Source organism: Lethenteron reissneri, chromosome 19 (genome assembly GCF_015708825.2).
Source record: "Lethenteron reissneri isolate LAM-NWPU_2019-01 chromosome 19, ASM1570882v1, whole genome shotgun sequence".
Taxonomy (NCBI): domain Eukaryota; kingdom Metazoa; phylum Chordata; class Hyperoartia; order Petromyzontiformes; family Petromyzontidae; genus Lethenteron; species Lethenteron reissneri.
In genome coordinates, this window is record NC_083797.1 from 2,359,547 (window position 1) to 2,386,230 (window position 26,684).

Sequence of the window (26,684 nt, forward strand, 5' to 3'; positions counted from 1 at the left end):
GCTTGTGGGTTTAGTGGAGGCAAAAGTGGCATGCTGTGTTCACTTTTTGCCTTGTAAATAATTACCTATTACAGTCCATGTCCATTATTCAAAATGAGGTGAGGTCCCACTGAGGTACATTTTCTGGCGTTCGACGATGAGAGCCAACCAACCTTGCAAAACAGACATATTTATAATTTGGTATATATATATTTTTTTCAGTGATTATGCATAATGAAAATAATTCTGTGGTGCAGCTTAGCTCTCAATGTAATTTTAAAACATTGTTATGGGTAAATTGCTCTTAAAGGAAATGTCTTTGTTGTGTGCTACTGACTAAGCTGACTTATCAGCAGGCTTACTCAGCTGGCAATTATTATGTTACAGACAGCTGTAAAATTGAATTTTATCGGCAGCATTACACTGGAACCACTTGCCTGGTTTTTGGTTTTGCTTGCAATTAAAATTGTGCTGAAGCGCAGAAAAGAGAGCATTAGCCACATAACGAAGTGGGGTTATTATTCCCCGCCCCCACAAATGCCTTCCCTTTATTTACATACATGATGATTAACAATACCACCGAATAAATTATTGTTTGGCGAAAAACTCAAAAGTCATGGATTTGTAGCGTGCCGCCGTAAATATTGACAATAATTTAAACTTGTAACACGAACAGTATTCGCTCGCTCTCAGAGAGAGAGAGAACAACTCGTAGGCGCGAGGAACCAGGCAAGCGGGAAAAGCAGCCAGGCGGTGAGACCGCTTTCACCATCCTGCATTGACCAGCGTGAAGTATGGTCAAATAACCCCTACAACCCACGGTGTGGGGGTGCCCTCATTCAGCAGTGGATTGAGATGAAGGCTGGGCATTTACATTTGTTTCCTAAGCAAGCAAACTGGACGAGTGTTGACTGTTTGGGTCTCAGCTGATGCATGCTTGTTGTAACTTGCGATTGTGTGTGTGTGAAGCAGGGAGCGGTAGTGCAGCGGTTAATGCCACTGCACTACGAACTCGGCGAACCAGGTTCAAATCCTGCTCGCAGTCAACACCAGTGACAATTATTTGAACTGGTCCTGGGTTTCCCCTAGGTCGACTAGGCCTCAAATAAGTACCTGGTGTGGTGTGTAAACGTCGCCACCAGGGAGATAAAGGAGTCCGGGCGTGGTGCTGGCCAACCATCCTCTCGTACGCCATGCCGGCCTTCATAGGTACTCGCTAACAGCACTTGCTCCTGTCGTCTGTTCAGTCTCTACGGGTGATCTTTGTCTTTCGCAGTGATTTCCCCATCAAGCTGGAGAACCCGCACGTCATTGACAAGCATCAGGTGTGGGTGGGAATCGTTGAAAAGGGGCCAGACTCCGTGCAGTTGAATTCAGCGTACAGAAACAGGTAACGCGTGGAAAGCACCCAGCCGTACAATATGACCATCATCACAATGTCAATTTGTCTTTGGAGATGACTACTTGTGGCTTTTGCTTGCCTTGGGGTGAGTTAGCAACACCTAAAGAAGAAAACGTCGTGATTTCGCCACGTGCAATGCAACGCTGTTAAATGAACAAGAGATGGCGTACAGCAATGGATTATAATTTTACCTGTCTGTGTGGCGTTTTTGAGCGTTGTACCAAAGTATTTGTGGATTTTCACCGGGTAATTCAGTGCTGTCCACCATGAAACTAAATATATGTTCATGGACTTGCCCAAACATTGAAATGCTGAATACGACTTAATTCTCAGTGAGGCTTCTCTGGGTTAATGAAAGAGTTATAATTATTTCTCAACAGAATCATTGCTAAACCAACTACTGCACAGGACGAGGCAGTTGGTTGAAGGTTGCTTCAAGAAAAGGAATGTTATAGATTGGCCTAAAACGTTAAAAACGAATAACAGCATGATGTTTTTAATCCATGCATAATTCTACCCAGTTCCACATCCCATTACTATTAACAATGTTATGCATCCGTTTGCAAAGTGAGATAGAAATACTTATCCTCCTTTTGCACCGTGCCCTCCAGATAGTTTTCCCAAGTGCATAGCAGCTTCATTTGCCGTTCCACTCTGCTCTTCACGGTGTCGGTATAAGAGGGTTGTCTAGGCCGAGCTAATGGATGGTGTGTAATGGTTGGGCGTAGGGTTCAAATCAGTAATGGATGCATGTGGGGCTGGCGCGCAACAGTTAATCAAATTTCGATTTAAAGCTTTCGTGACTGCAGGGATTCATCTTCTTGGTTCTTTCGGTAAAGTCACGTAGAAGGGAAGTAATAAAATAATAAAAATAAAACATAATAATTCTCACTATTATTATGTTTTATTTTTATTATTTTATTACTTCCCTTCTATGTGACTTTACCGAAAGAACCAAGAAGAACAGTTAATCATCCCGCTTGAATAGGGGAACTACTCACAGTTGAGTCACTTCGGCCATAGCACCAAGATCGACGACCTCGCTGATCAAATGTTGGGTTTCGGGTGCAGGTGCCTTCACCGAGGCAAGAGGCCCTGTCTGAGCCAAGACCTCGATCTTTCCCAAGAGCGCACACATTCAGAGCGGTGCCAAAGAGCCGAGCCCAGGGGCGAGCGTTATTGAATTATTCATACAAAAGGGAGGGCAATTATACTGATATCTATTCCACGCACAAATCACCAGATACTGTGGTGCTTGGCCACTCACACCCAACCGTCACGCACGATCATTTACCTGTAAATGATGCCCTTCCACACTGAGAAAATTACGTATGGTATAACACTGCACGGTCTAATTTGTTTTTACGTTTTCAGGCTAATCTGCCATTCTTCTAGCAACCTTAAACCAACTGCCTTGCAATGGAAAGCAGCAGTGTGGTCATGGTTGTGTTGAAAAATAAACCAAAAATAATGCCCCTTATTTACCACGCTGGTAATGCCAGACATGACCTCGCACTGGTTAATTAGCCAGTACACGCAAGTTATAGGTTTAGCTTATCTCGGCGATGTAGATGTGTTGGGGGAATCATACAAACAGCACGATTGTGTGATGACTTAGCTCGTTTGAAGGCGTTAACATGTCGACATGATTCTCCCATCATCCAAGTGAGCACTCAATCGTTTTTTAATAATTTGTCGCAATGAGCTGGTAGCATCCTGTTAATGTTACTACTCGTGTATTAATTTTGCGGAGCTAAATTGCAGGAAAATCACCGGTTCTCTCTGACCGGCGTGGTGATGCGTGGTCAATTAACTCCTACAACCCCCATGTCGTGGCTCGGCGTACCCTTCATCAAGCAGCGGATTAACAAACTGCCAACCAAAGCCTCCTTGCACCAATTGCTTCTCATCTCCCCAAATACTTGCCTTTTGTTTGCATTCACTCACTTGTGTTGTTGATAACGCTTCCAGCCTCTCCTTAGTCACAGTCGTAAACGGAAACCATTGGAGTGATTATCCCCCCCGCCCCCCCGTGAATTATTAACAGTGGCAAACTGCACGTGATTTCTTGTGTCATTAAGTGGCAAGTGCCCCCTCAGGGCCACTGGGATGTACCCGTGATGGCGACTTTACGCGCAGACAGGCGCTCTCCGCTGCTGAATTGTGCTCCCCTAATGGACGGGAAGCTGGAAATTGCGCCACGCCCGACGTGAACTGGATGGCCTCCGAGCGTAATTACAGCAGCGCCAGGGCACGCAAGCCACGATTGATGGCCCAACGCGAGCGCGTTCCGAGAATAAGGGGGGGGGCGACAGGTGGATACGGCAGATTTCCAAACACTTTAGAGGCGTTAAAGCCATGACAGCCGCATTGTTTGTAGTGTCGCAGCTTTTAATTTAAGATAATCGCAGGCTAATGCAAAGTGAAGGCCGATCATGGTGGCTGGATGTCCCGCAACCACATGTCGCCCACGCATTGCGCGATGCTCGAACACGCCATTCTTTTACCGTTGTGCATTTGCATTGCAAACCGAAACGCTGCAGCGAGTGAACACGTCGGTCGGCTGATACGCTTCCCGACTCTTGAATAAAACTACGTGTCGGCATTAATTTTTGGCTTGTAACAATTGACACCCCCGATTGGCACGGTTGGCTTACGTACGGAGTGACAGAAGTTGAACATACAGTACGTGCATACGAAAGTCCCCGAGCGCTTTGATTAATGGTCGAGTCTGAGTGTTCCGAATTGATTCGATGATGAATTATTTTTTGTCTTGTTTTTAGCATCGTTTAGGTTGTTTCTTGGTTTTGTCCACTCCAATAGCCCTAAATTTTACATTGGAATACCATTTTCTTACATCATGCATGGCTTCATCTCACTCGCATGATTCGACGTGTGCATTGTGCGCATAAGAATGAATGTTTAAGCCACGAATCATTGCATCCTTGCATGTACATGTAATAAATAAGGGGAAATATATTAGCGCACATATTCCATTTAAATTACGCCGCACGACTTCATCCGAGCAGATTTTTAGTTGTCGATGTAGCTGTCCACTGGTGGCATTCATGGATAACTTACCACCAGTGGACAGTGACATTGACTATAAAAGAAAAGTTTTTTTGTGTTACCGAGGCACAAAACGTTATTTCACGCATCCTTGCTCCTCAACCGAACGTGCAACAAGCGAATGCGCTTCTTACATGCCTAGCCCCTACCACAGTACCCCATTATGTGAAACAAATAAGCAGGGTTACACACACACACTAGGCATGAAACTATGAGTTGATCCATTAATTAAAATAGATGTTTTCATTGAATTCTACGCACATGAGAATTTCTTTCATATATTTGAAGACTTGTGTTGCCTCAAACGTCGTGATTTTTTTTTTTTACCTACGTGACTTTATCGAAAAAAACAAAGAGTATGGACCCTTGCAGTCACGAAAACTTCAAATCTAGAAACATATGAACCTTTATGTGTGTGCGTGCACAGCATGTGGCTGCAGGCACGAATACATTATTAAACGGTTCAAAGCAACGCGGCATGCACTTCCTAATGCCTCCCTTTGTTATGTTTAGTGCCCTTGTAAAGAGGCAATTAATAGGCCATCGTGCTGTAGCGCCAACATGTTTCTGTACCAGTAGTCCCTCGGTTTAGCATTTTTAATTCATTTCACGAAAACTACTGCGAACCGGAATAACTGTTAATCGAATATAGGAATTCCATGTTCAAAACATTCATCTGTTCCTAGATGATCGGAAGTTGACCTTTTTGACCCTAAAAACATAGTTTGTAACATGTAAACACTCCCTATTAATAAATAAATATTCTAAGAACATATTAAAGGATTATAATATTAACATAAACATAGTCACTCGGTCTGCAAGAGAGCTGTTTCCACTGCCAAAACAGAAAACGTATAATGTAGACAAAGCCAGTCGAGGTCTGAACGCTCATAGATGGGGTGTCGCTGATTGGCTGAGGGCATGCTCAGCCCAACTTATGAGTGCTCCGATTTGCCGAAATTGGCGCCCGCGTGCGTAATGTTAACATGACGTTAATCAAAATGTTAATGTTAGTCGAAACCATGGGGTCCTATGGTTGGCGAAATGTTAACCAAATAAAATCGTTAACCGATGCCACTGTTAACCAAGGAACTACTGTACATGGTACTATATCCCCTCAGGGTAACAAACCTGAAGATGGAAGAGGTTTTAGTTTTCATGTTTTTGTTCCTAATGTCCAGGTATGAGGTGGATCGAAAAAGTTCACCAAAATATATTTTGACAGTTTGAAAGGATTTCAGAAAAGGATGTCCTTTGGAATATCATTATTAGGTACTCGGGAAAGCCTCACTGAGTCTCAAGGCTGTTTTTCACTCGGGTCCTGCACTGGAATATTTGGCCAATACAATGGATGAGAGAAGGAAGGAAACTGGAGTACTGTACCCGGGTAGAAGCCACACATAACACCACTGGCATCCCCTGTTCACCCATCGGCCTCATGCCTACAATTTCTAACAAGTCCTTATGGTTCAAGCACAACAAGTCCTTGAACCACAAGGACATATTCTGGTCCAAGTGCCAACCAGACCCATAACCTTTTTGGTTCTTTCGGTAAAGTCACGTAGAAAGAAAATAAATTAAATAATAGAATACGACGTTTTCGATTGCAACATACCTGATGATGATGATTTCTTGTGTTGCAATCGAAACGTCGTATTCTATTATTTAATTGAATTTATTTCTACGCGACTTTACCGAAAGAACCAGAAAGTAATTCCTGCAGTCACGAAAGCTCCAAATCAAGTTTAGACCCATAACCTGTTTAGATTTTGAGATTTGAAGACATCGGGTGCATGTTGAATGACTTAAAATGAGCATAAGGTGATCTTTGGCCCCTCCACTACATGCTCACGGTCATGTGATTTTAGCAGGGTTATCGCGCAGGCAAGTCAGCTCGGCATCTGTTTGGAAAATTGTATGCGAGTGGCAAACTAAATTTAGTACGTGTATCTGGCCAAGGTGGCTCAGCTTCAGCCGTAGCGTGAGCGGCTCGCAATCAGAAGGTTGCAATTCATATCCTGGTTGTGTGCGGTTGCCACAGCTCATTTTCCCTCCGGGGTCGAAGCAATGAGCATACATTTCAAGGGAAGTCAAAAATGGTGTCCTCTGGATGGATTTGTCCCTGCCAAAGTAATGTGGAATTCAGACCACTGGCTCAGAACTGTAAATAAGAGCGATGCTGATTTGAGCAGGAAGTAGGGGAGACTAGGCTAAGATCATTAATTATCTACTAAGGTCACTCCATTTCAACCTCTTGAGCTTGTAGTTTAATCACGGACGATTGTTTGAATTCAAGGTCTGAGCAGCGCCGGCTCAGACGTGACCCCCGAGCAGTGACCTCGGAGCCACCTGACCAGTCCTGTGGAGCGGTTTTTATTTTAAGTAATCAATACAATTTGGAAGTCATGTGACCCTTAATATTTCAACGGCTCTGATTGTGTGTAGGCGGAATTAAGACCGTGGCCTAATTTTAAACAGGGGAAAAGACACCGTCCAATTTACAGTATGATAACAAAAGCATTTGGTCCCTTGGGTGGCCCAGCGGCAGCTGTCGGATGAATAATTTAACCCAACTTAATGCACGTGTGGTGAGCCCATGCACGAACTGCTGAGAGTAAGGCATGCATTGACTGCCTAATAAGCCACAACGGCTGCTGTGCTAGGGCTCATCGTCCGATCGAAAAAGTGTGGTTTTATTTTAAAATGCTCAAATGTCGCTTTTCACCGTTGTTGCATTTTGGACCATTATTATGGGGCCACTTCCGTGCTTGAGCTCATTCATTGATAGCCTCGTGGCCAAATGTGGATTTCTGTGCAGCTATGTCGATGCCCTGTAAATGCAAATAACTTGTTCACTGGGCAACTTTGCGCACAATTTCTAGAAAACACAAATTATGTAATTTTATTGGTTCTTTCGGTAAAGTCACGTAGAAGGGAAATAATAAAATAATAAAACATGATAAAATAATTCTCACGACGTTTCGGCCACAACGCAATCAGCCGTCCTCGGGTGAAGACCAGGTCTGTCAGGAAGACAGCGTCTGAATGAAACACCACCACGCTTGGAGCGTCTATTTAAGCTGGGTTGGAAGGGCGCCTTGACAAAAGAATTTGCATATCAAGAGGAATTTAGCATATTAATGGCAAATGCAGGTATGTGATTAGTACTACTTGTGAAATGCGTAGGAGGTGGGCGGGGGATTTTCAAAGTCATATTATGCCCGTGCATTATGCAGGATTAGCAGCATCAAAGGGAGGGGATATGGGTAGTATTAATAAAGGGAAGGAATGTTAATAGTATGTAGCTGCAGTAACTAAACAACCACGTAAAAAACTAAAGTATAAACTACATAGTATCATCGGTATACTAGATATACTCTCCAATAAGCTGAGCTACTAACAGTAAGTAATACATAAATAAAAACAAATGATGTAATCTTGATTGGAAGCTTTCGTGACTGCAAGAATCCTTTAACATGCCACGCTATTTATTACCTTTACACTATAATACCCCATTAACACTACTTCGGCTACCTTTGTTCTCAAAAACGTATATAAACTCTTGCTGGTAACAGCTTCTCTTCACAAGGCAGCAGACATCGTGCTGCTCGCAGCAGACATCGCTGCTATCGCGATTTTCAACTGAAGACGATGGCTTGTGTTGCTATCGAAACGTCGTGATTTATTTTGTTTTATTTCTACCTCCATGACTTTTACCGAAAGAACCAAAGAGTACAAATGGTGTAGTGTGTGCATTTGCAACAAGCTGTCATGAGGATTCTATCTCAAGCCATTGATCGATCTTTACAGTCGTTTAAATAATAATTATCGTCGCCAGTGCTTGCTGTAAAGAAGCAATCGGTGTCAACTTGAGGGCGAGACAGCTTAGATCAATTTCCATTAGATTTTTATTATTATTTTGTCTGCTAAGGTCACGCCAGTGCGGCCCGTTTTTTAAATTAAATTTACTGAGATGTCGTCAACCAGCGCTCACTTCCCCTGGGTTGCCAGGTTCATGTGGACGTTTGGGAATGTTTTCACTTGCATTCTGGAATCGAGGCTCACCAGAAAGACTCGCTCTTAATAATACGCAAACTATAGTCTGCTCTTTTGTTTTGACATGCTATAGAGGTAATTACTTCATCAACATTTGAATGCGGAGCTTTCAATGGCACATCATTGTCGCTCATTTGAGAACATTTCAGGGCTGTTTGCTGCTTAATATTCATGTGAATACCGCTAGTTGTTGTATACAGGTAATGATAGACTGAATATTATTTAGCTGGATGACTGGTTATGGTGTTTGACTCACAATCAGGAAGTTGCATGCTCAAATACCAATCCAGAATCAACCCATCATCCTTCTAGAGTGTACCACCTTATGAGAACTAAACTTGTTATTCTAATATTGAGGCTACCCCATGGCAATGGGAAATTTCCACCCTTGGCTCTGAACAGTCAATAGAGATGAGTTAGGGCTTCCAAATGTTGCATATTGACCAGGACAGTCCCAGTTTTAAAAAAAGTTTGTACCGGTGTCATCAGGGAAAAGCGGCGGTACAACTGTGAGTAGTGGGTGGGGCTAGAACATGAGTAGATGAAACTTATGGCCAGTAGATGGGGCCAACTTATGAAAGTAGGCGGGGCTGATAGAGGGAGCGGCTGTCAACTCGAATTTCCCAGTTGAGCCTCCAAGAAATGTGGTAGCGCATAAAATGAGTGCTCCCCAATTCTAGGGGAGACACAAACTAACTGGACTTGTCGCGTACAATTTCTACACAACGCACATACAATCCAAAAGAATAACATTTGCGCTGTAGGACTGCTGCAATGATGATGATGATGATCATGATTTGGTGCATCGAGAAGCTAATAAACGTGGTGGGTGTGTTTCAGGTCCTGCCCGGCGTACATGTCGTCACTGGGAAAGACGATAGGTGAGTCGACTGCGTCACTGCTCACGCCACATCACATTGCTGCAGAGTTTCGAGCTGCCCCGCTATTTACACAACACGCAGCGGTTGGCAGTGATGGTTGATGCAACGCTTAACTTTAATGAGCCGGCAATGATTGCTCGTGCCCCTGTTTCCGCCGCTGTAATTTACACTGCAGTTTTAATTGTCAAATTTTGTTTCCTTCGTGGTTTTATTGAGCACTGGATTTGTTGCATGGACAAGCACAGTGACGTTTGTACCCCAGAAGCCACACAATGAAGGGGTCGTCAAGACCATTCACTTGATAATTATTCTTATTATTAAGCTTAAACACTGCGTAAGTGTATGCTTACAACACTGACTATATAATTGTGCCTACAGTCGATCGTGACTTGAGTGAGTCCTTTGAATTATAATTATGATTTAGTTGGGGATCAGAAAACTGAAATTTGCCAAAATATTGTCAAGGCAATGCTCATCACTGGACAAATCCAAAAATGAAATTGTGAAAATATGGGCCCTCAAAAATGATTGTCAGGAGTTTGATTGGCTTTACTCATAGGGTAGGCTCAGCCCGTCCTGAATGGCTTCAAGTCTTACGATAAACACTGAGAAATGTACAGTCCTGATTATCAGTGAAGAAAGTAAGTGACCTCTCATGGAGTGTGATGCTAAAGCCCACTGGTTATTATGAGTGCATGTATGTAAGTATGTACGTTGAACTTCTTTCACACCGTACGTAGCCAACCATTCTAATCGGAGATCTGGAGGGAAGGACAACAAACTAAACACAAAAAGCAGTTTCAAAGACACGAGTTTTCAATTTAGTGCAATATATTGTATACACAGCATAAGTGCCCAAAAGCATTATTTAAAATACATATATATAACCTACGCTGCAGGAAAATGCTGTTTCACATTTTATTCGGTATTCAATTAAGCCAAACATTCCAATTGATGGGCTTAGTCAAAGGCAATGCTGGGACTGCTGAAACTTGCCTGGTTAGGCAAAGTAAAGGAGCCTCATTATACATTTGTCGGGGTTTGAGAGCACACGTTGGGTGGAAGCAGCTACACTGTGCACCAGCAGCGCTTGGTGGTAAACCTTTAAATCCCGCCGCATGTCCCGGGGGGATGCGGTGGTTCGGGGAGGACGAGCGGCGCTCGTTGACGACATTGCGTCCGCGTTGGCGCTGCACCGTGGTCCCCGTGGGTGTTTTTTTTAACCGAGCTAAACAGTCGTGGGTCTCGCCTGATTTATTCTCCAGCGCTTGAACGGCAGAGGTCGCAACCGGGTACCCGATACCCTACCCGATACCCGGCTACCCACACCAGGCTGGGTATGGGTACGGGTAGCAGTTTGCGACCCTGGTGCGGCCGGGTACGGGTACGGGTAGGCTGTGAGTCACTGGTGAGTAACCGTTTGTCACTCATTTCGGGTAGGGTACGGGTACGGGTAGGGAACGGGTACCCGTACCCGGCCGGGTACGGGTAAGGAATCAAAACCCGTTTGCGACCTCTGTTGAACGGTCAAAGTGGGCATTGGTGAACAGCATCGAGCCCCACACTGCTTAGCTTTAATTTGGTTTGAATTTTTGCATATTTTTAAGTTTAAGTTGTTTTTGACCCTGAGAACGACAAAAATATTGCCGCTGGCTTTGACGGCATGAGTTACAAGGTTAATCCTGCTTAGTAGACAAGTAACAATCAATAAAAAACGATTAGTTATACTCACAGTATCTGCATGACATTATGCACGTGAGAATGGACCTCTCGGTTGTAATTTGTGGAGGGCCAAATTTTAAATTGAGGGTTTCTGATTTTGTAGTTATTAGCATCGACCCGAATATATTTGTGCCAAACTTCGACTTTATAGCCCTTCTTGGCACATCACTGTACAAGTGACATTAATCGTTCACTCGCTCACGATTGTCGGTGTGATTCTATAATGCATGAGCGCATTCGCAAGAGCCTTTGTTTTCTTGCGTGAATCGGCGTGTGGGACAATTGTTTCCTTGACGAAATAAGGACCAATACAGCCCTCATGATTATGCCCCCCCCCCACATCGTCGTGCATTGAAAGGGCCCTAGCACTGTGCATCGTACATTGCTACAACCTTGGGTAATCATTAGCACATCTTTATGGCCAATTTAAATAATTATGTATGGTAATTGGGTCAGCGTGCAGAAGCTGTGCGTTATAATTGATAGCATCACCACGACGGGTATTTCATTCAGTCCGGTTAATTTATTAAGTGTATGCCGTTGTATGCGTACGCCGGGTATGCCGTTGCGCATCCTTGGCTGCAGGTGAAGGGTGTGCGGTTGTGTTCCTGATGAGACCACCCTGAGAGAGCCAACTCAGGAGTCGGTCTCTTCATTTCGGCTACGTCACATTTCGCTACTTTGCATCGGTCCATTAGATGCGCGTTTGAGCGTGTAATTGTATTCGCCTCCGTGTTAAAGCAGGTAAAGTGCGCCATTATTACGGCGATTATAATCTTCCGTTAACTCGGTTTTATTTTGCGGCTGCTGGGTTAGAGTCAGTAGCTAGCATGTGGGGTCCCTCTTTATACCACAGTCTAATTTGCTTCTATCCATTTCTCCTTTAAAGTAAAACACAGCCCAAAACGCAAATATCTCCTATCTTGTACGTGCACACCTAAGCTTGTCCAACACAGGCTCGAAGCTTTGCTCATGAGAAAGTAGACGTTTCTTTACCATCAGTCACTGATGTGAAAATACTGATCCTTTGATATCCGGGTATGCAGCAATGGGCATGTTAATGGCATCCCAAGGAGTACGGGGATGGGGATGGTTTGGGCTCGGGGCGGGAATTGTGATTTTTCAACAGCACTGCAATTTGAACCCTCAGTGTTGTTCTTATAAGCTCTCAATTATCTTGGGTAATGACGAGGTGATGGTGGATTAGGGAGGGGGGGAGCAGCAGCCCGCATAAACAATAACAGAAAATGCAAAACATGTGTAAATTAGGTACTTAAATAAATTGGTTACCTTCATAGCATGGGGTGAAGACGTAGAATGTGTCACGTGTTTTTTTGCTTTAAAAAATAATCGGTTTCATTGTCTACGATCACATGGGCACTGAGTTTCTGACCTTGCGATGAGTGAGCAGCAGCTAATTATAGAACCCGTGTACAAGCAAACACAAATATATGCAATTTTGGCACGCACGGTTAGTCCCCAACCCAGATTATCCACCCGTGGATAATTGTGAGTTAACGGGATTTATCAGAGCGGCAGTCTTTTCGAATGCAGCACACATCCCCATTGCGCTTGACTCATGTCACTGACATTTTACTCCCATGGATATTATACGGCAATGCAGCGCTATTGTTGGGGCACTAAGACTGAGTTCTTCACTGTTATTATAAAGTCTTTTTCTCATCAGTGTAGCTTAAAACCCATACCGGACAGCCCAGAACACACAGTCGTACGTATCTTCAAGATAAGAGATATTCTTCTTGGTTCTTTCGGTAAAGTCACGTAGGAGGAAAATAATAAAATAATAAAAATAAAACATAATAAAATAATTCTCATGACGTTTCGGCTGCTTGCTTTGTAGCCGAAACGTCGTGAGAATTATTTTATTTTTTATTATTTTATTATTTTCCTTCTACGTGACTTTACCGAAAGAACCAAGAAGATGAATCCCTGCAGTCACGAAAGCTTTAAATCGAAAAATAAGAGATATTATTTGGGGTATATCAGGTTGCTTATCCCTGCCCATCAGCAGTACTTGCTACGAGGCACTCCGTTGGCACGATGTGATGGTTTGATCACAAAGAAGCTATGAATGCAGTGGGCACATTTCTCCCTCGGTTAAGTGACGGGAGTGAAGCCACTTCCTCTGGCCCTCTCTCTCGTGCCCAGTGAACCTGGCGAGGATCATCCCCAATGGGCTGCTCGTGTTCTTCCCCTCCTACACCGTCATGGACATGTGCCTTCAGCACTGGAAGGTGAGGGGCACATGGTCGCACCACACAATTGTCAGTTTTCGAGGAGCGGCCGTATAATGTCGCACTTAGAGTGGTGTACAGTCTGCTCTCCTATCATGTTTTCATGACGTGGATTGGTTATAACGCGATGAATATATTCGGGAACGCATTTTTTTATATGACGCGGATGCGAATTGGATATAACGCAATTGAGTGAATGGAACTACGTCACGCGAGTAGCAATAAGCGGTCGTACGGCTGCCTCGGCGTAGCATCGCACAAGGCGGATGCTGCTGGATGCTTCTAGATGCTGCCCACGCGACTGCGCTTTACCCTATATTATATCGTATTTATTATCACGAGATTTTTCCATAACGCGGCGTTCTTCTGGAACGCAAACTACCGCGTTTTAGGAGAACAGACTGCACGCATATCACCATCGTGCTGTGCTGCGCTTGCGTCACCATCGCAGTGTGCCATAGATCCATGACATCACACCGTCCGTACATCATCATCGCACTGTGGTAATAATACGTACGTACATACATCACAAAGGGCAGTGGATATATCACCATCACACCCGGGTTGTGCTTCCATCACCAAAACGCTGTGCCGTACTTGAAACGCTGTCACGCAGTACCATGCATACATCACCATCACACCCGCATCGTACCGTCAATACATCACCATCACAGGATGATGCACATGTCACCATCGCACTGCCGTTCATATATCACCATCACACTGTGCTGCATTTACATCTCGATCACACCACAATTCAAATACATTGGCACCACACTGCGCTGTACGTACATGAGCATACGCCTTGCTGTAAATGCATCACCATACAATTTGCTGTAAATGCATCTCCATCGCATCTCTGCACACAAATTTGCCAGGCGTGACGAATCATGAAAATTGTAACTTTCGAGACATTGAAGCTCTCACCAGGTGCCCCTAATGGAATGGGCTTTTGCAATAACCGCCCGAGCTTTGGGGAGCATGCGCTGAAAGGTCACATGCCCTGGTGCAGCAGCGTTTATTATTACACATATGATAAATCTGACATTCAGGCACATTTACGATATATCCTGGCGCTATTGTTTCATGCTACACGATATTGTGGTGCATTATGAATAGCAATAATAGACAATACATGACTTATTCAATGATCGGGTACATCATTCAAACGGTAATATACAAGCTGGAGGGGGGTAGGCTTTGTTGCTTTTAAAGTGATGTGTCGCCCGGTTTGCAGAACGAGGGATTATCAAGCAAGATCGAAGAGATTAAACCTATGTTTGTGGAGCCCAAGCAGAAAGGGCTTTTCACAGAGGTACAACATTGTATTTCGCATTCACGTTCATGATTTCAATTATTATGATTGGTTAGTCCTTCAAGCAGAAGGTAACTCTTCTGCCTTATCTGATGTTGATGTCTACCAGGACTGTCCTCCTTCTATGTCACTGGCTTCCTTCCCCGCTTAACGTATTTTAAAGTTGGGCTTGAATCCTCTAGTTCTGCCATGCTCTGTGTCAGCAGACTCAACTTGGGCAGGGACATTGGACGGTTTTGGTGAGATCAGAGCCTTTAGGTCTCATATCTTTGAGTTGCACTTGTTATAACTCTGGGCTTTGGGGAACGAGTGTGAGGGGAGTGGCTGCATGCTGCCCATCCCTGTGAAAGGCGCTGTCCGTCTGGGAGCCCTTGAGGCCGTGACAATTTTTGACAGTGACATTGGGTTCCTCATAAAGGCTGGCCGCCCGCCCGCCTCCGATTTACTCCAGCAGCACCTTTATATTTAATGTCTACGTGCCGTGCATTTCTGCCTTAGTGCTGCGTCGTGAGCGCGATCAAAACACAAAGGGATTTGGTGTTACAATGAGCAAAATGTCGAGTGGATTAAACCGCAGCCGTGCGTGCCTAGAATGCCCGCCCATCTTCGCCTGCAAATTTCCCGGTGCCTTCTCCCAACCACGGCATGTGCCCACCGAAGGATCTTTCTCCTTTTTTTCTCTCCGATAGATTGTTACACAAGCTCCGTGCTCGCTTAGTTGCTGATCTATTGTGTCTCCTTCCATTCTAGGCAATTAATGGTTTCTACGATAAGATTAACGACCCACAGTGCAGCGCCGCGGCCTTCTTTGCCGTCTGCAGAGGAAAGGTATTGTGCTTGGAGGAGTTGCCAGACTACATTTGTGCCAAACTTCAACACACACACCAGCAGCCAAATTCACACAATCAGTAATCCACCCACTGGAAAGTGTAAGCTCTGAATATATCACGAGCAAATAAAGAAAACTTTTTGGCATTGCGTATTTTGGTATTGTGCGTACACACAAAGATCACCCCGAATATATGTAAGCTGTATATATATACACATACATACGCACGCCCAGACAATGTATTTATAATAATAATTGTGGTGCAAAATTAGAATTACAATACAGTGGGTTATATGAGGTTAAGCTCCGTAGTACCCAGTAGAGAGCAGTGCAGCCATATCCATTGCTGTACTCTATATCATTCGCCCCAACGTCCATGCTCTTCATTTTCATCTGGCTAGGATGGTGAAGTATGGTCAAATAGGTTTCATCACCCTCACGCCAGGGAGAGGTACTTATTCTGCAGGGGATCGACAAAGGACTGTACATGTCCATGAATTAGGTCAGGCAAATACCCCATCGAACCAGAGTCTTTTCTATGACGATACAAGAGGTTTGAACAGGGTTCGGCAATCAAAATAACAAGAAGAGGCCATTTTTTTAAAATTCGGTAAAAACTCAATATTACAAGAGCCGCAATGCACGTGAATACGAGACGGTATTCTGTAATAAATAACGTCACGAAGAACCGATTGCGACTCCGGACCCGCAGGTTGCCGACGACCCCTGGCTTAGAATGTAGTCAATAGTAACCTGTGACAGACGCGCGGCGTTGACATTGAGACCACGTGATTGAGGAGAGAAAGAGAGGGGGATGACCATCATTGCGCCCTCGCTACTCCCCCACTCCGCTCAGGTGAGCGAGGGCCTGGACTTCGCTGACGCCAATGGCCGGGCGGTGATTATCACGGGGCTGCCATTCCCACCGCAAATGGACCCGTGGATAAAGCTGAAGATGCAGTTCCTGGACGAGATGAAGGCCAAGCGGTCGACGGAGATGCAGGTAGCGGACGGGGACTCTGCCTCGTCGTTTGCGGCGTCAGTCCCGTGCTCACGGAGCGGCGTCACGGTCACGGCCCTCGTGCGCTCGTTTTAGAAGTTTGCGGTTCAAAGCCAGCAGGCTGCACCTGGCTATTACTGCCACGGAATGAACCGTGTTATACTGGTAGGAACCACCTGGTTCCACCAGTCCACAGGGATTATTGTGTTCGTCTGTCTTGCATCCAAAAATGGTAGGGGTGGGGCTGGGTGGGGAGGGGAGAGTGGGGAGGGGTTGGGTGGGGAGGGGTTGGGTGGGGATGGGCTGGGTGGGGCTGGGTGGGGAGGGGCTGGGTGGGGGGTGGGAGGGGTGGGGCTGGGTGGGGAGGGGCTGGTCACCCCGTGGTGCCCTTATAAAACTCAATGTTTAACCTACTCATGCCGGTTTGTGTCCGCCCTCACAGTCGGGCATATTTGCGGAATACACCACGCCGCCGTTGACCCTGGCCATTGACCGAGCAACCCAACGTCCGCAGGAATGTGTTATATGCACCGTCCGCTTCGCAGTGGACGTTAAAGATCCCGCGGCATATTCAAAAAGATTACGCCACTGTGTGCTGGCATCATGCTCATAAATTTGGAAATTACCTGCAAATTACTTGAACCCGTTCCGAGACGTCTGCAAGTTGCAGGGTGGGGTCCCATTCACCACAGAATCTCGGAACGCACAAGCGGTTAGCATAGATTTTTTTAGAGAGGCATAGCGCCGCTGTTTTTAAAGACATTGTGCTCACCGCAAAGAACTGAAGCGACACGACCGCACCTTATGATAGCTGGCGCCAAACTGTCACACGTCTGCCAATAAAAATAACTCCTGCGCAAATTCTCATTTGAACGTGAACACTAACTGTATTAGGTGGTTGTAAAACTTTCCGAACCTTAGTTTTCGTGAATGATTTGTTTGTACTTACACAGTGGCTAAGCGTGTGCTGTCTGTCTTCTGTCACTGTGAGTTTGTGGGCCTCTCTGGCCAGGAGTGGTACACCCAGCAGGCTTCGCGTGCCGTCAACCAGGCCGTCGGCCGCGTCATACGACACCGCCACGACTACGGCGCCATCATCCTCTGCGACCACAGGTACCGCCCCCTTCCTTCTCTTCTGCTGCCACCGCCCACGCCCTCCTGAAACGTCTTGAGCTCGATTGCTCGGCCAGAATGTTAACGAAGCATCGAGTCATCCATTAATATTGATTGCTACGCCCACGGTACTTTCACCGGATTGTGCGCATGAGAGTCGATCGCTCGCATAAGTTCTGCAAATGATGCACAAGATGTCGCGTGAAAGCTCGTGCCGTGAAGAAGACTACAAATGAGACGGGGGAAAAATTAGAAGGTACAGAATGAGATGCAAAATAACCTCGTTGTGATGATCATAATTGGACAATTGATCACATCGCTGTGGGGATCAATCATGTATTGCACAGCAAGAGTGTCGGACTTAGACTTAAACGATCGATTGGTGTTTATGTGTGTGAATTGTATGGCCCTTGTTTCAGGCAGTGTTCGGATCAGACGATGCAATCATAGACGTAGTACGACTATGAGACCACTGATGATTCGACCTCTTATCCTGCCCGTAATACCATCAATTCACACAATTTGGGCTCGTGATTTAACACGAGAAGCTTTTCTCTTTCTTATTGTCCGCACCATATTGTTGGTGCGGTATTTACCATCTCCTTTGTTTTGTACATCTCATATGTACTTTATTTAATTTCGACTGCGTTTGGTTTGTCTTGTTCATTCCAACCTTTAGCCTCAACATTTTTTTTTCGATAAAAGTTGCATACATTTAAAAGTCATTCATTCATATACTTATGATTCAATGCACGTGTTGATGGCATTTTAATTTATACAAATTTTTTTTTTTTAAGCAAAAATTTTCCTGCTGTGGTTTTCACACCTGATGACGATTGCTTGTGTTGCAATCGAAACGTTATGATAATTTATTTTTATTATTTTATTATTTCCCTTCTACGTGACTACCGAAAGAACCAAGAATATAGATTATATTATGTTGTGAAGCGCGATGGCTGCATATCTTATCGAGGAGAGAGTTTAAAAATGTAATAGGGGTATTGAGATTCGTGAGATATGTTTTGACATAGAATGCTTTGCCTCCAGTCTCTCCGCGGGGGGTATCTGTGCAATGGTCACCATGCACTTATCTCTTTCCATCGCTTTGTGTACAAAACCTTCTGAGTTGTCCAGCGAGCCCCTTGGCCGAGGCTTTCCAATGTTCTGTTCTGCTGCCAGGTTCTCATCCGCTAGCGCGGTGGCGCAGCTGCCGTCCTGGATGCGTCCTTCCGTTAAGGCCTACCCGGAATTCGGTGCAGTGGTCCGCGAGCTGTCGCAGTTCTTCCGGATCGCCACAAAAACGGTGAGATTTGGCAAAAGCCGCACGCGATTGTATTTCCACATGTGGAGTGTTTATTGCGACAGCCCAAAAGCAGCTCCTTTGCCGAGGTTTTAATTGAAGGAAGGCGCAGCCCGAAAGAATGAAAATCTCTTAAACGATAGATATGTAACGAATAGGGGTGTATGTGGTCACGGATAGTCATTTGTGATCACGTGGCCCAGATTGTGTTGAGATCTGCTTCAGAATAAAATCGACACCGATCCACGATTATATGTAAAAGAGCAAATCAGTGCTTCTGATGTTTGGTTTGGATTTTAGACAAATAATAATAGACTTGCAATCATTGTACAGTAATACTGATCATTACAAGCTAACTAATCAATAATGCTATACAATTCATAGAATAATAGCATTTTTATTAAATATACCAACTTAACAAGAAACATTTTTAAAACATTTGTAAATCGTTCAAAAGTTAAAGATTGCCTCAATGGTACTGTGCTGTATTTACATGCAGCTCCCATGATGCTCAGCAGTATGCTTGACTCAATACGTGAACGAGAATCGATTCATCGGATTATGCAGGCGTGGAATCAAACTCGATAACATGCATTACAGTATTTGTGATCAATTCGGATTTGCGCGTAAATGTTTACTTTAAGGCAGCAAAGGTGGCCGGGCGACTTTGAAGGCAGATTGCTGAGAAGGCACTGCTGAGATTCAGTACTGCCTGCCTGGGAAAGTGCTGCCCCCCCCCCACCGCCCCCCCCCTCCTTGATTGTGGGCTGGAGTTCACTTGATTGGTGCACTCCGAGGTGGTTCTTTGGCATCTACTTCCGTGGGACACTCGATCACGAAGAGCTGTACTCCTCTGCGAGGGCTCTGATGTGAGCACGAGAGCACAATCGGGATAACGTTGGGGAACGAAGGCAAACGATTATATCGGTTACACTGCAGTGATGTCACTAGAGTGTACTCAGGTGGAACTCCTGAAAAACACGTTCAGCCTGGGACATATAGTACGGGTACGTATCTAAAAAGTTGATGTTTGTGTGTCGGCTTGTATCTTCCTTCAAGGCTGCCCATTTGTTGATGCATTATCTTTCTTGCTTGAGCTTGCTTGTTTGCTTTCATTTAATTATTTACCTCATATTTCTAAGTGTGTTGCTCAGAAAAGCCTCTGCTCACTGATCGAATGGAACATTTTTAACAACAACTCTCGTTTTCCTATCATAAAAGAAACAACTGTCCCGCTGTTTTGGTATCTAAAGCATGCCCGTAGACTTAGCCTTGCTCACTCAAGGCATTCTTTTCAATCAATTATTTCTCAAACCGAGCCTATTAGGTCAGACAAATTAATTACAGCAGATGTGCTTGCAGTATGCTTGAGGCCTGCATTCCCACCCTCTATTCTCCCTGACTGCTTTGGTATTTTAACCGAGAAGCAAAATATTTCCATCGGGAGTTTTCCTAAAAAAAAAATCGACAAACATCTCAGCAGTTCTCAAAATAACTCCCCACGCACCCCCCCACCACACACAAACATCATTTAAAAAAACATGCAGTGCAGAACTTGTACAAATATTTGATAATTCGTGCACTTACATATCTGTCCACATGTTTTGAAAGACGGATTGGAGCTTGTAGGATTGCTTTTGGAAAGGGGAAATTAATTGTGAATAGTAACGTGTCACCGTGCCTCATAAAGAGATTTTTTTTTATCAATGCTGCGTTCTACCTTCTATGACATGGTGCAGAAACGTGGTCATTTACAAACCAAAAAAATCAACTAAGATGTTCAATTCTTCTTCAGAAGCGCCAAGAGATGGCGCATGTTTGGATTTACACTGAAAGAGAGACAGAGGAACACGTGGATTAGAGAACGTGTAGGTTAAAGACGTAGTTTTGACTGTTAAGAAAAGCAAGTGGGCTTGGGCTAGACATGTCGCGATGACACGATGCTGATAACACAAGTAGAATATATTTAAATAAAGCAAACATTTAAAAATACTTTTTTTTTTTAACACGCTTTAATGAAATGTACCGTACTGGTAATGGCAGAACTCCTCGACTCCATAAAGTGGCCCAGCAGCTTGCCATAGCGTAAGGGGCTGTGGTGATTTACAGGCAACGTGAGTTGAGCGTGGACGATTAGACCCGTAAAAAAGATTGTTTAAAATATTTTTTTAATGATAGAATATAGTATTGTCATCAGTATGACATACCTATACCAAGTTTGCAGTCGATACGATATTGGGAAGACGGTTGAAATAGAGTTACAAGATTTGAGGATATGACAACAGACGGAGTGAGTTAAATAAAAGCGTGTAAAAAAACATTTAGAATGAGGCCACAAAGCACTCCACATAAACAAAAGATCCCCCCATATAGCTATACAGACTGTTGGGACTAGCGCCGTTAGCAAACACCTACTAAGCAGTGGCGGCTGGTGATATTTATTTTTGGGGGGGCGCATTTTTTTTATTTTATTGAGGGGGGCAAATAAATATAAAGCAGTACCAAAAACCATTTTGACTACTTGAATATAAATTTTGATGATCTTTATTTACATTTCAGACCAAAAGAAGTACCAAAAAGCATGTTTCCTACTTGAACATAAATGTTTCTCTTTTATATACATTTCAGACCAAAGTACCAAAAAGCATGTTTCCTACTTGAACATAAAAACGTTAGTTTCATGCTATTATCAATATGGCTGCGGCTACTTTCATGACGTTTGCATTTGTCAGAGAGATGTTTGAGGTCTCTTACCCCCGTCGTTGTCCACAAAACTTCAGTGCCGACACTTTGAAATAAAAGACAGGGAAAACAAAAAAGAGAATTGCTAACATCACATCCAGCCAGCCACCTCCGTTTCTCATAACAAGCGCGGGTGAAGCTTCGTGTGTAGCTTCGTCCTCTGTCACTGGCCTGCTGCTGGATTTGTAAATCGGGTTGGTCCGGTCCGAGATCCTTTATCTTTTTTATTTCTTCCAGCGAAAGCCTTGTGAAAGGGTTTTTTTGTAAATAAATTACAGAATTTGGATGAACTGCTGCCATTGTTTACACAAAAAATTTGATCAGCCTAGCAAGTGTCAAAGTGGTGTCGCCTTCGCACTCGCAGTAGTGGCCTACAGCGTAAATTTGAATGACAGGTGACGAGAACCAATCAGATTGGATAAAATAACATGTATCCAATTCTGATTGGCCAGGGACGCAACGACTTGCGCCCCGAGGAGAATCTTTAAGAAACCAATTAGAGACCAGCTTCAGGTCACATGCTGTCCGAAAATGTAAAGTCTCACATAGACATCCATTTGTCCGGCGCCCCGCATGAAACACATTGAAAAACATAGAAAATAGTTGACCGATTAAAGCCAGTTTTTATAAAATGCTGATGCTTTTCTTACTACCAGCCGGCACATCGTATGAAAACAATATTTTATTTATGTATTTTTATATAAATTTTGCATATGTATATTTCTTGAATATTGATGGGGGCGGCGCCCCTGCGCCCTCTATTGACGAGCCGCCACTGCTACTAAGGCTGACATGGCGCTTGAGGGACTGTTGTGATCAACACGACCTCCCTTTGAGCCCGCACTACTGATGCTTACACATGGCACCCGTTTTAGTGAACTTCCGCTTTCCTGCAGTTGGGAGTGTTATTAGTTTTTGGGCTTGGGTCCCATCCTTGGCCGCGTTTCCCCATCTCTGACATGTGTGCGCCGGTGTCTTGCAGTTGCCTGCCCCCCAGCGAAAGGTGTCGTGCAGAGGGCAGGTGGCGTGTGGGGAGGCGGACGGGGCAGGGTGCAGCTCCTCTTCCCTGCAGGCCGCCGCCTGCGGCGATCTCCGCAAGGCCAGGACCGTAGACGCCCACGTGCCCAGCCTGCGACGACTCGCAGCCGGTAAGGCGTGGTGGGTGGGAGGGAAACCTGCGGTCTGGCCCGTGACTTCATTCCACCTCCGATTAGCAGCACGGTTGGCTACGTACGGTGCGAAAGAAGTTCAGCGTACACACATACATACTCACACGCCCCTTGGTTTCTTGAGGCCTACTACCACTTCAAAACGGCACGCAAACATTTATTGACACATTGATCGGGAACAATAGGGGAATATCTTGACCTGGCAACACTTTATTTTAACGTTATCGCTTTCAGTCACTTCCAAGTACAATGGCCTTTTTTATACTCGGTTGACAGGAATGATTTTTTTTTCATTTTTGCATAATGCAAATGGTGTATGTTTATGTGTGTGGCCCCGCCATCGTTTTTGAAAGTCTTGTTCAGCCCTCGGTAATCAAAAAAGGTTCCCCGCCCTAGCGGTTACCCTCAGGATTTGAATGCGCAAACGAATGAACATTAATTTACAGTGGGGGCATTTTAATCCACAGCATCCAACTGGCCGCGTGTCTGCGTTCAATTCAGCCTAAATTATTCAACTTTTTTTTACGTGTGTCTATTTAAAAGTCCTCACGCAGCACGCAATGCTTTTATGTGAAAATTATAGAGCCTGACGTGTTTACGGCATGATGCAAGAGCGTAGAAATGTTCATCTGCAGTGTGTGGTGGAGGGCGCCCTCTAGGAGGGGCAAAAGCGTCGCGTTTCAGTGACTCGCAAGTTGAGCAATCGTATCCCAGCGAATACTCCACTCCAGGGGGTTAATTGGTTCCAAACTGGTGCGCCGTGAGGTAAAAGTTCTCCGGGATGAACTTGGGTATATACTGCGATTCGGGTAGGCCAGGAAAGACTTGCGTAAATTAAATAAGTGGGAAAAGCGTGAAGAAATGAAAAACCAGCCAACCAGCTTTCTGCGGTCAATGCACAGGCGTCAGCCTGCTATGCGGTCGTCTGGCGATGACGGCACACTCCCATTTAGGACACGCTGAATTAATTTGGTAATAAAGTATATGTTTAACTAATTAAAATGGGTAAAAATAAATTAAGCGTGCGGCATCATCAGAAAGAGCGTGGCAGGCAGCAGGAATCGGTGAACCAGTGCATTTGAATTTCTGCCACCAGCTCTGCTAGATTTATCTCTCATGTTTTCACTTTCTTCTTACGATTAAATAGCTGTGAATATGTTTTTTTTATCCATTCGCCCGTCAGGTAAGCGTCACCTTTTCACCTTGCTTCATGACGATGGTAGCTTGGTGGAAACTGCACATCATTCATTATTGACGTGGTTTTTTTTCGATGATAAACGTTCGAAGTGTAAATAGTTAGTGAATGTCTATTAAGGTAGTAAGTGTCAGTGATATGTTTCAGTAATCGTTTTGTCAAGTTTATTTGAATATTTTAATTTTATCTTTTCACTTCCAATATGCTGGATGTCCACATTAAACCAAAAGGCTTTTGCCCAATAAATTTGACTTATTTGCACACATTTTGTAACCACAAATAAATGCAGTAACACAACACTCACAACCACCAACATAGAGGTTACAGATAATATTTTCAGCAAGATAAGAATGCGTTGAGACTTGAAGTTTTTTTTATATCGCGTTACAAGCAAAGTAAAAGGCAATTCCCAAAACAACAAATACCCATTCTAATGAGGTAGGATCAATTATTATAAACAATTGCACTCATATTCACAAAGTAATTTCAATGGTCTGTCACATAGTATCGATCTCTCGCGAATAGAAGTTAATTGTGGAATTGTGATAACGATCACCGATGGATTCATTTGGGAAAATGTAGGTGTTAATTTGTGCTGGTGCGGTTCTGCTTGGAGCGTTGCATATTTGGCAATCGGCCTCTGCATGAATGGGTGTCGGTCTTGCTGGACATGTCAAGTGCTAACGTTTCCAGGCGAGGGTGTTGAATGGGGTGGGAGCTCACCAGTATGTTCGCCAAGAGGCACTTGAGCAAAAGGGCTTTCATGCAGGCGTGTTGGTAGGCGTTTCGCTCGCATTCAGAAATATGTGCACATTCATTTTTGTTTTAGGAGCTTTGTAAAGCGTGATGTTGCTTTCATTGGTATGGTGTTCGCATTTTAATGTATTCACACCACTTGTACATGTAGCCGTAGGCTGCGCGACATTTGAATGTTGATTTTATGAGTGCATAAGTGAGAGAGTGCTGTTTTGTTATCGCTGACAGGCACATGGTGCATAATTGTAGAGATCACCTTAGGGATACGGTGGGGTCCCCATCTTTGGAATGTAGAACTTCCACCTCTGCCTCATGACCACCCAAGAAAGCTGTGCGCCATTACAATGCTGTTTTGAGCACGAGATCCCTGTATGTCGGATTTTTTAGGCACGGCAAGTGGTCACATTGCGGGTTAGTGAGGTTGCTTTTCATTCTGTATACCGGGTTTTACCTGTAAAAATAAACTGCCGGAGAAGTTAACCACAGTGGCTCAGGTGACAAATGCTGTGTTTGACCACTAAGCTAGAATCATTCAGTTCTTGACTTCGAATCTGACAAAGCTACACGTGTCATTAAATCGGGTTGACATGTTATAGCGTTTATAGGACTATTTTAGTATGTTTATTCTAGGCATGAGTGTATTTTATTATATTGATTATAACGGTTTTAGCAGCTTGTCGGACTTGTTAGCTAATCGGGCCAGGGCTCCCCCCCCCCTCTTCGTGTAGCCATCCAAAAATTTACTATTGAAGTGCATGCGAGAAGTGCACCAGCTAGTGTGTGGAAGAGGAAATTGTACTTGTGTTTACGTCACCTTCCAGTGGGTCGTTCTCTCATTCAGAGTGATGCTACACTACTTTCTGCCAGTGTTATTGGTTTTTCAATCTTGTGACAGCATGTCGCGAAGAGTGATACTGGGAAGTGAATAATAAAATACGAATTCTGTTCGTACCTTTGTCAATCTACTGCAAGATAAATGCCTTCCCACACCCTGTTAGTCATGCAGATTGTTGCAGCCTGCTTTGTCACACTGGTAAGTGTGGGTTGGTGAAGGTGTAGGAGCCCACCACTGGTGCAGACATTACTCATCACCAATGTCAACCCTACCTAGTACTTGAACCTGCCAGATTCATCGTGCGATACGTTTTAACCACTGTGCCCTGCCGAGACACGCATGCACAACTCAATATGTGGCTGTAAAAACAACCTGGAAGCACGGAGAGTCAGAACCTTACAACAACAAATAATGCAAAAACACGATGGGAGTATGCACAAAAAAGACCAAGATCTCCCGTGTAGCATTCAACATGCTGTTGGGGCAAGTGCTGTTCGCGAGCACCTATGAGGGCCAAAACAGTACACGAGGTGGCGGGTGGCCAGCACCAAACCTGACGTCCTTTGTCTCCCCGGTGGCGATGTTTACACACCGCACCAGGTACTCATTTGAGGCTGAGTCAGCCTAGGGGAGGCCCAGGACCAGTTCAAATAATTGTCACTGGTGTTGGCCGTCGGCGGGAATCGAACTTGGGTTGCCGGGTTCCTAGCGCAGCGCGCCAACCACCACACTACCGCTCCCTAACACACACACATACCCAAAAAAAACGGGCCCCGTGCACACGGGGCCTATTAGAGTTGGGGCCCGTTTTTTTTGGGTCACCCTGTACGTACAAAGGCTCACTGACGGCGATGCTTGGTCGCCTGCCCCGCCCCGCCTTCTCTCGCCCAGATCCCGGGGACTACCACGCGGGGGTCAGCGGCCTGGCACGGCTGTGTGTGGAGTTCGAGCCCGAGGACGGGCGCACGGCACGCCGGCCAGCGGGGCTCTTGGACGCCCTGGAGTTCAGCGAGCGCCGGGAGCGGAACGGCGTAAGCCACCTACCCGGCGAGGAACAGGTGGAGTG

At 44.8% G+C, this 26,684-nt stretch overlaps 1 protein-coding gene across 2 annotated transcripts in view; it reads left to right on the forward strand.

The window, feature by feature from the left end:
* RTEL1 (regulator of telomere elongation helicase 1) overlaps positions 1–26,684 on the forward strand; it is a 67,575-nt gene that overhangs the window by 21,943 nt on the left and 18,948 nt on the right. For both annotated transcript variants that reach the window (XR_009755325.1, XM_061554156.1), the window contains exons 18-27: positions 1,256–1,369; positions 9,347–9,387; positions 13,279–13,364; positions 14,602–14,679; positions 15,430–15,507; positions 16,365–16,511; positions 17,500–17,621; positions 18,801–18,924; positions 22,646–22,811; positions 26,510–26,676. Coding sequence is in view for 1 of the 2 variants with exons in the window: in XM_061554156.1 (XP_061410140.1) it covers positions 1,256–1,369; positions 9,347–9,387; positions 13,279–13,364; positions 14,602–14,679; positions 15,430–15,507; positions 16,365–16,511; positions 17,500–17,621; positions 18,801–18,924; positions 22,646–22,811; positions 26,510–26,676 (1,123 nt within the window). In the remaining variant the exon portion in view is untranslated. The remainder of the gene's footprint in view (positions 1–1,255; positions 1,370–9,346; positions 9,388–13,278; positions 13,365–14,601; positions 14,680–15,429; positions 15,508–16,364; positions 16,512–17,499; positions 17,622–18,800; positions 18,925–22,645; positions 22,812–26,509; positions 26,677–26,684) is intronic.